General features: G+C 38.3%; 3 protein-coding genes across 3 annotated transcripts; all 3 read right to left on the reverse strand.

Annotated features, from left to right (window-relative positions):
• Nucleotides 1-443: 443 nt before the first annotated feature.
• Nucleotides 444-1,858, reverse strand: LOC103852146. Its single transcript, XM_009129055.3, has 3 exons — nt 1,492-1,858; nt 1,315-1,338; nt 444-951 (listed from the first exon to the last, which is right to left on the reverse strand). Exons 1-3 carry the CDS (start codon nt 1,685-1,687, stop codon nt 650-652), a joined length of 522 nt encoding a protein of 173 aa, XP_009127303.1. The 5' UTR covers nt 1,688-1,858; the 3' UTR covers nt 444-649.
• A 206-nt stretch (nt 1,859-2,064) lies between these two features.
• On the reverse strand, nt 2,065-4,855 carry LOC103852179 (lysosomal Pro-X carboxypeptidase). The gene is made up of 9 exons (XM_009129096.3): nt 3,924-4,855; nt 3,680-3,845; nt 3,462-3,595; nt 3,273-3,385; nt 2,908-3,187; nt 2,663-2,818; nt 2,509-2,588; nt 2,379-2,428; nt 2,065-2,299 (listed from the first exon to the last, which is right to left on the reverse strand). The coding sequence occupies exons 1-9, from the start codon at nt 4,314-4,316 to the stop codon at nt 2,157-2,159; spliced, it is 1,515 nt and encodes a 504-aa protein (XP_009127344.1). The 5' UTR covers nt 4,317-4,855; the 3' UTR covers nt 2,065-2,156.
• A 1,109-nt stretch (nt 4,856-5,964) lies between these two features.
• LOC103852187 lies at nt 5,965-8,264 on the reverse strand. Its single transcript, XM_009129107.3, has 9 exons — nt 7,813-8,264; nt 7,364-7,447; nt 7,207-7,241; nt 7,024-7,126; nt 6,849-6,934; nt 6,595-6,706; nt 6,376-6,488; nt 6,249-6,297; nt 5,965-6,166 (listed from the first exon to the last, which is right to left on the reverse strand). Exons 1-9 carry the CDS (start codon nt 8,008-8,010, stop codon nt 6,089-6,091), a joined length of 858 nt encoding a protein of 285 aa, XP_009127355.1. The 5' UTR covers nt 8,011-8,264; the 3' UTR covers nt 5,965-6,088.
• Nucleotides 8,265-8,394: the final 130 nt, after the last annotated feature.

Raw genomic sequence — 8,394 nt, forward strand, 5'->3', positions numbered from 1 at the left:
AATGGTATAGATCTAAAAGCTTTTATGGATCATGTCCCTTTGAATATTTAGAATAATGCAAAATAGAGTATACTTTAATGGCCGACGCTAAAGGAACAGAAACAAAGACAGCTGTTTTGTGAATGGAAGGAATCTTGAAAAAACACGAAACCGCGTGATCATAAACTATGTCAAACTCAGTGCGTTTGACATCTCCACTTTTGTCTCTCTTCACAAACTTTCAACGTGTCTTGACACGTTTGAAAGAGTCTTTAAGGAATTAAATGTCTCCAGTTTCAACGTTTCTTTATCCTCTTGACCTTAGGTTAAAGCATAACACAGTATATCACAGACAGGCATCAAATCTAGCTGCAATGCAATCGGATCAACTCACAGACTCTTCTGAACATGAAACTTAAGATACAGAACCAACCTCTTTAACTAATGAGAGAAGTGAAACTTAGTGGTAGAGAAATGAACAATTATATATTTAAAGAGAAGTCAATACAAGGCCACAAGCCATTCTTTAGCTACATTACGATCCAAAGGCAAAAACAAAAGACTACATATATGGAGAAACGTGGAACATAAAGGACTTTTCCTTAAAAATTCGTTTTCTCAGACAAAAAAACACTTCAGGGTTTGTCATGAGAAGGGGGCAATCAGTTTTTTACTCACCTTCCCACCCTGATTGACGAGCTCTCTTCTCCCACAAAGCAGTGATCTTCCTCTCCTTGATCAACAAAGCTTCAGCTCTCTCCCTAGCTGACTCACAGATCTCAGTGGCGGCGTTGCATTTCTCAGCTTCCTTTTGGTACTGAGACGCAACTCTCTTAGCTTCTAAGAGTGTAACGTTCATATGACGGGTATGCTCATCAGCAACTGCTTCTTGCAGCTTCAGCTCCTCGGTCAGAAGGTCCACAAACTGCTTCTCCATTTCTTGTTTTAGCTCCGGATCATCACCTCCACAATCTGTTCACAACACAAGTTAGAGAATGAACGTACTACTTCAAAGGAGAATACAAGAGCTATAACTCTATATAAATTATCAGAAAACGTCATTCAGCAAGATAACGATTAGAGTAACACTGACAAAGTGACTAGCCTGTTCTGCAATGAAACTTTAAATTGAGATGATTAATGGCTACTAAATTATCAAAACTTCAGTTCTACAAATAACTCGTAAAAGCCTAAGACTCAGGAAACATCAGAAAGGTAAAGACTTTGGGATAACAGATAAGAAAACTCCTCAACCCATGTTTACAACTTGACAGAACATAACAACAACACTCGCAAAGTAGCTAGACAAAAACAAGCTCAGAATCAAGATCTAACCTGTAACAGTGAGATTCGCAAGCCCTGCAGAAAAAGAAAAAATACCAACTTGTTAATCTATACACAAGCTGAGATTCGTTCTTACACCTTATACAAGAAAAGAATGAATTTAAAAGAGGGAGCTTGATTGAAAGATCCAATCTTTAAACTCAGATCCAATCAAAAACGAAATCATACCAGGAGCGATCTCGAGGAGAGAGACAGGAGGTGGGCAGTCACAGACGCAAGGAGGACAAACAGAGCTCTTACGAGTGGATGATCCAACGAAGCCTTTGTTGAATCTCCAATAAAGAGCAGGTCCGCACACTACTAAAGCAGATACCACCGCGAAGATCACCAGACATTTCATGCAGTCTCCAGAACGACGAGCCATAGCAAGAAAAAGAGAAAAGCTCAATCGAAATGAATCAGAGTGGTGGAAGTGCAGCAACAATGGCGATTTAGTGTGTGAAAGTAGATTTAGAAACAGAGCTGATGAGTGTGAAACTAACTATAGAGAGGGAAAGAGCTAAACGACAGCGTTTCAATGGGTTCGGTCCAGATGTCGGTGGTGCGTTTCTCACGGTAACACTGTAACTGTTTCTCTTTGACCCTTTTGAATTCTTTAATCTTTCTGAAAAGGCGCTATACTTTTTATTTACTAATTATGATTATACCCTTTGAATTTTATAATCTTCTCAAAATGGACTATACTTTCATTAGTTCAAAATTACCCCTTATTGTAGCTTTTGTTGGTAATCAGAATCCAAATTCGAAGTAACGCCTTTTTTATTATTGGATAATAGTTTTTACTCGTTACAGACACATGACAATTAGACAATGAATGGGTGTTCTAGTCCTTTTCACTTAGCTTGCTCTTCTTGTTCCAGATCATTGTAATACTCACTGATCCATTTCTCTATAATAGCAACTTCTTGCCTCCTCTGTTGTTTCAGCCACTCAGGGTCGTCTTTTGTAGCAGCTCTGAGATCAGTATGGTGAGCTCCTGCTTTTAAACAAACAATGTTTATATCTCATTGTTTCTAATAGACCTGTGTAATTCACTAATTTCACAAGTTTTTAACCTTTTCTGGTCACAAGCGCAATGATACTGCTCGATATGTTCTTCAGGACACTGACAAAAACCATTAACATCAACTCTTTGTTTCTAAAGAAAATAAAGAATGACCGAGAATATGGATGAGGAACTCTCACCCTCCTCCGCTCCACGGATCCTGCAGTCCATTGGAGAATATAATGTTGCTACCAAATCTCTTCAACACCATCTCTATTCTCTGCCAAAAAGACTCCGAGCTTGAAGAGTTGAAGTATGTTATCTGGAAAAGAAAATAGAAGAGACGATACTAACCTGCCCGCCAAACTCAGTGGTGATCCAGTTTGGTCTAGGCTTGACACCGTATTCCCTCAGACAATATTCTTGGTTTGCTTTCTCATCATCACTTTCAAATGGTCGAAACATGGTCTGGTTCGAGCAGCTCATCGGCATCACCATCTCTGTGCATGCCTTTTTTTTTTATTCGCATTGATCCATTAGCTTCTTTTCCCTTGTGAATAAAAGAAGAAACAGAGAAAATATAGACTCTCATGAATTACCTGCCATCCCCAACCGTTGAGTCCATGAGAATCAGTATGGTTTTCCATATCGAAACAAGTCACTGAACCTGAATAGTTGTAGTATAAACTCGCAGCGGCAAACGCACGCTCTAGATTGCTAGCTTCTAGAGGTAACTCGTCCATGATCTTGCACATCTGTCCCACTGGATAAGCAGGCAGTGGAGCCATGAAATTTGCAGGTGTTGGATAATTAACCATTGCTGTTTCAATAAAAGCTGTCTCTAGCCAACCAGAGGCTGAGTCAACAGAGTGTAGGGTCCTGTCATTCATCAAAAACGTTCTCTTAGATTACTTGGAACTAAACAATGAATCAACAGTGAAGGGAAACAGATTTCTTTATTTACTTGCAAGTTCTGAACATTTTGCTGAGTTCTTGTAAGCCATCTTTTATGGTGGAGAAAACTTCCATTTCTCCCCAGCTTCTCTTGATGACTTCAAAGCAGTTAACACTCACCTCCTGCTCATAATGAGAAACTTCATAATGTGAGTATGCTTACAAAACTAACAACCATGTTTGATATATACATACAGACCTTGAAGTCCTGAGAAACGGTGTCGTAGAAGCTTGAAGATGGGACAATATTATCGAAGTTCAGAATCGGAGCAGAGGATGCTAATGCGCCAATTGCTATATGTGGATACTTTAGCCTGAACCACGCCGCAAGCACTGTCTCAGAGTACAACAGAAGATCGTTTACAAGAGCAAAATGTAGCAATAAGAAACTAATATTGACTTTTTTTTTAAGCTTACTTCCACCATAAGAGCCACCGAAGACTATGACAGGAGATGCTTCAGAGGTTAGATTCTGCTTCAAGCTTCTTATCAAGATAGCGTAATCAGCCAACGCTTGCTGCGAGTTCAAGAATCCCAATGTATTGGCCAGCTTGTGCGGCTTTGACTCTCCATAGAACCTATGCTGCAAGGATAAGAATTAGTATGTAAGTTAGATTCTCCAAACAAGACATGCATAATGGGATTTTGGTAAAGCTTTTACCTCGATGAAGACTAGAAGAGCCTTGAACTTTGGAGCAATGTCCAGCATGAAACCGGTGTTGGAAGCAAACCACTCTATATCTCCTTCATTGCCTGTGTAGACGAAGATGGGGCCACCTTTGCGCCAGAAACGACTGTTTATGAGGTACTTTTGGTGGAAGACTTGGTAACTCTCTGGTTGGAAACTGAAGTGGTCAAGATTCTGAGGGAAGTAACGAGTCTCAAAGTGAGAGGGCAACTCTGTGTTTGACTTGGAGGTCTTCCTGTTTTGTCTCGAAGATAAAAGATGGTGAGAACGTCTTGGAATATACGTTGCATCTGCAACAACAGAGAATAACAGGAACGCAAGACATAAACAAGCAGACATTCTCTCCATATCTCTCTCTCTCTGCATAACTGAGAAAGTAAAACTCGAACCAACAGACTATAATAAATAAGAGGATGTGTGTTTGGTCTTGTGTCTGCGTCAGCTTTTGGAGCTTGTGGAGGTCAAAAGTGATATAAAACAAGGGAAATTTTGTCTGTATATCAATAACTTTTCATATGCTCTCACTCTCAACAATGCTGCTGACAAACAAAAAAAAAGACTAACAATCACTAACACAAGTAGACGTATGATCCACATAGAACTGACTCCCATCTTAACAAACACCTTACTATACAATAATCTGCCAATCTATTTGTTCTTTATAGGATCCAGTTATACACAGAGTTCTGAAACAAGTTGTCACATGTGACTGCCAAGAACATTAGTATCCAGAAAAATAATCCTTTTAACTGAGAAAGTGTCACTGAGGCTATGATACTAGGAAGAACAACACATCTACATTTCAGAACTGTAACACACTTGGCAATAGGACCACAAGATTTTCCAGTATATATTTTTAAGCAATACATGGCTGTAAGCTAGTTCATTACCAAACTAGAAACCAAACTAGAAACCATCTTTTTCTTTGATTAGTACGGAAAATAAAGTAGTAACGGCAAAGTTCTCTCTCACCCACCAATAATAATTTTAAAACAGAGAACATAATCGGTAATAAATACAACAAGGCAAACTAAACTGGCAAGTTTTAATAAAGAATAATTGCCCCCACAGAGTCAGATTATTCACCTCTTGTTTCATTCATTCTCTCAGTTGAAAACAAAAGGGTTTAGGCCCACAATTAACGTTTTAAGCAACCAATAATGCTGTGAGAGCTTTCACAGCTGTTAATTACTATCTATAAAAAGATGATGAAGTTCATTCTTTCCTGTCTACGGCCTTTTTTAAGTTCTCTCTTTTGGGTTATAATCCGAAATCCTTAGTTGGCAACACTGATCTAAACCACATGCATACGCATATTTTTCTATGGTAGATGTAGAAGAACACACTATTAGGCAAAACAACACATATGCAAGCTTTGTCCATTTTCTTTGTGTTGTAAGTTGTAACCAAAGATGATGAATCAAAGCTTTAACAGTAGCTAATAAAAATTTACTTTTTTATATGAAATAAAAAAAACTTTGCATGTCACAGAGGAGGACTCAGATTCGCCTTTTCTCAGACAGATTAGAGGACAAAAACTCTTCCGCCATGGCTGCTATTAAAGCCCCGCCATGTAAGAGAGTAAGAGAGTGTTTACCGCAACCTCTGGTCTATTTGACTTCTTAAGAATCATCATAGTCTCCCAAGAAGAAGAAGAAGAAGAAGAAGAGAGTGAAACCTTATATATATATATATATATATATATATATATAAAAGAAAAGGAATCCATGTGAAAGCGAGAAAGACAGAGTTGGTAGTTGTGATGGCCATGGACAAGATTGTTCTAAATGATTCATCACCACTTGAAAAAGTGGCTCATCAAGAAAGATTTAAATCATTGGCATCCGCTTCCACCGGAAGATAACGACGGCGAGGCCATAGACGGCCGCCATGTCGAGACCCTCCGGGAGCAAAACCTCATACTTAAACTAATAAGTGTGTAAATCCACAGCAAAGCACTAAAGGTCACTCCTTTTTGAGGAACTTTATACTTCCCATTTTTCTAGCTAGCAAGTTGGAGCGGTCAAAGGGTATTTTGGTCATTAAAAGATGAATAAAAAATGTTGGTGCTTTACAGAGTTTACAACAATGGAGAGGGGGTGGGTAACACACACACACAAAAAAATATGAAAATAATCTTAGATGGACTCTTTGCCCTTTTGCTTAACTATTCTTGTGTCTATGACTTGTCCTGATAAGTTGATAGTATATGTAACCTGTTTTATGATATACAAAGAAGACATTATTTCACTTTTTGTCAAGAAGACATGTCATAACTAGAGAAAGAAGTACACTTACAAACTCTGAGAAGCTAACTCTGTGAAGAAGAAACCCATCTTCCATTTCCCTGACAATTATGCATTTAAATTAGAGATATTGAGATTGATTAAAAATGTTTATGATTAATAATGTTGTTAGTTGTTACCTCTTACTATCATTCGTTAAACCTCGGTTCTCTGATGCATTAGGAACCATAATGCAAGTGAAGCTATCTTCGTTGGCTCCGTTGGTACAGCCCTTTTCGCTTATATACATGTTCTTGAATCATCAAAGATTTTTTCTCTCAGATGTTTTCCATTTCAATTGACTAGATGCACCGATAAAAAAAATATTCTGGAATGTGATGGGGTTTTCACTGTCTTACCACTCCATATTTGATGGTGATTTGCTGAAATGTCCTTGCAACTCCCTTGGCTTCCTCTGGACCATTACTTAGTGTATATGCGAATAAGGGGTCTGATCCAATAACAATGCGCCTGTATCAAGAACGACTATAGAATGTTGTTTCATCCATAAAGAAAATTAGGTAAGCAACTAATAAACAAAGGAGCTTTGTTGCGGTATTGCCACAAGTTATTGAGAGATCAAGAGAATCTATGAGCTGAGTAGCAGACTTACCAGTCTCCATCTGCTGCTTTTAGAACCTTTGTAAGTTCTTTCAACTGGCTGATCATCGAGCCATTCAATGATCCACTCATCATTTGCTTGAATTGCAGTAACATGGTGGAATTATTATCAGACAAAAGAAAAAATGTGCATTTCCTTCAAATTCACAGATACAAACTGATTATACCTTTTGTAACGAGCCAGTGTCTACAAAAACAACATCCAAGGATCCACCAAAAGGCATCTCGATGTGCTCTCTGAAACTCCCGGATCCTTTCTTCGTAGTATACCTAAATTTGCATAACAGTGACCAGTCTTACAGTTGAACTTGAAATAAGTCAGCTAAAAGGGTTCGTCATGATCAAATTACCATGGAAGTTTCAGTGTAGATGAGACTCGAGTATCCTGCCAAAACACCAACACCCTCATTACTCATAAACTGTCTGAACAAAAGAGATCAGAACCTTTTTGTTGAGATCCACTAAAGTTGAAGAAAGCAAACACAAAGATAAAGCTTGAGAGCTTACATTCAGCAGGAGTAGATCTTCTTCTCCATGTTCACTTGTGCTCACCACAAATTTAGCCTTGTAAGTTTCCGCAACTCTCTCCATCTTCATCCATCAAAACACTAACACAAACTCAGTACAACAATCGTAACATATAATCTTAATACCTTATGTCCTTAAAATCTAATGTCTAGCTTGTAAAGGCCTAATCAACAATACTAAGAAGAAGTAAACAAATCAACCTTTCTCTCATTTCTGGTGGAAAGGAAACAAAAGTGTGATACTGATCTACTAATAATAAAAAAGACTCAATTTTTCAATCTGGGGAGGCTAGAAATTCTATAAAGAACCAAACTTGTATCCTGAAACTAATGCATTTGATAATTACAGAGATTGCATTGCATAGATCCAACCGAAAACAGAACCACACAGATTCATCACTGAAAGAAGATGGGAAGAAACACACACACCAATCGGAGAAGACGAGTTTGACGGTGAAGAGGCCTGAAACCACCGGAAACAGAGATAAAATGAAGATCTAGAGCTCCGGCATTGTCACCGTCGTTGCTTGATGACAAAGATTGGTGACCAAAATGCAGAGACACATAGACGATGAGACAGAGAGATAACTGGATAAAGATTGTGCAACCCCATGAAGACTTCTTCATCCCTTACACAAAACAGTAGTTTTCTTATCTGAAAAAAAATTGACGCGATTCAAAAGAAAATGAACAGTTTAAGGTTCTTGTCTTGTTATGTGGTTGTAAGAAAATGGGCAGGATGATGATGAACATGTCATGTCGCTGACTCGTTTGGCCTAACAATTATTAATTTTGGGGATACAAATTAAATAAAAGATGAGATCGCATCGTACACGAAAGATTCGTGGTTGAACATGAGTGGTAATAGTCCCCTTTGAATTGTCACACGATAAGTTTGCAGTTGCTTTCGCTTTTAAATCTCTCTTTTGTTCAAAAAATTATTCTATTACGGAGGCCCAGTAATGTTGCAAAATTTGGTTAAGCCCAATAAAACTCGGGCCCAGCGTCTAT

This window comes from Brassica rapa, chromosome A01, assembly GCF_000309985.2.
Source record: "Brassica rapa cultivar Chiifu-401-42 chromosome A01, CAAS_Brap_v3.01, whole genome shotgun sequence".
In the NCBI taxonomy this organism is placed as follows: domain Eukaryota; kingdom Viridiplantae; phylum Streptophyta; class Magnoliopsida; order Brassicales; family Brassicaceae; genus Brassica; species Brassica rapa.

Coding starts and splice junctions, on each gene's coding strand:
- LOC103852146 (XM_009129055.3), bottom strand. CDS start 1,687: ATGGCTCGTCGTTCTGGAGACTGCATGAAATGTCTGGTGATCTTCGCG. Junction 1,339..1,491: donor TCTCCTCGAGATCGCTCCTG/GTATGATTTCGT, acceptor CTTTTTCTGCAG/GGCTTGCGAATCTCACTGTT. Junction 952..1,314: donor TGCGAATCTCACTGTTACAG/GTTAGATCTTGA, acceptor TGTTGTGAACAG/ATTGTGGAGGTGATGATCCG.
- LOC103852179 (XM_009129096.3), bottom strand. CDS start 4,316: ATGCAGAGAGAGAGAGATATGGAGAGAATGTCTGCTTGTTTATGTCTT. Junction 3,596..3,679: donor CGGTGGCTCTTATGGTGGAA/GTAAGCTTAAAA, acceptor ACTCTGAGACAG/TGCTTGCGGCGTGGTTCAGG. Junction 2,589..2,662: donor CCACTGAGTTTGGCGGGCAG/GTTAGTATCGTC, acceptor TCTTTTTGGCAG/AGAATAGAGATGGTGTTGAA.
- LOC103852187 (XM_009129107.3), bottom strand. CDS start 8,010: ATGAAGAAGTCTTCATGGGGTTGCACAATCTTTATCCAGTTATCTCTC. Junction 6,298..6,375: donor TTAACGAATGATAGTAAGAG/GTAACAACTAAC, acceptor CATAATTGTCAG/GGAAATGGAAGATGGGTTTC. Junction 6,167..6,248: donor GAGTTAGCTTCTCAGAGTTT/GTAAGTGTACTT, acceptor ATCATAAAACAG/GTTACATATACTATCAACTT.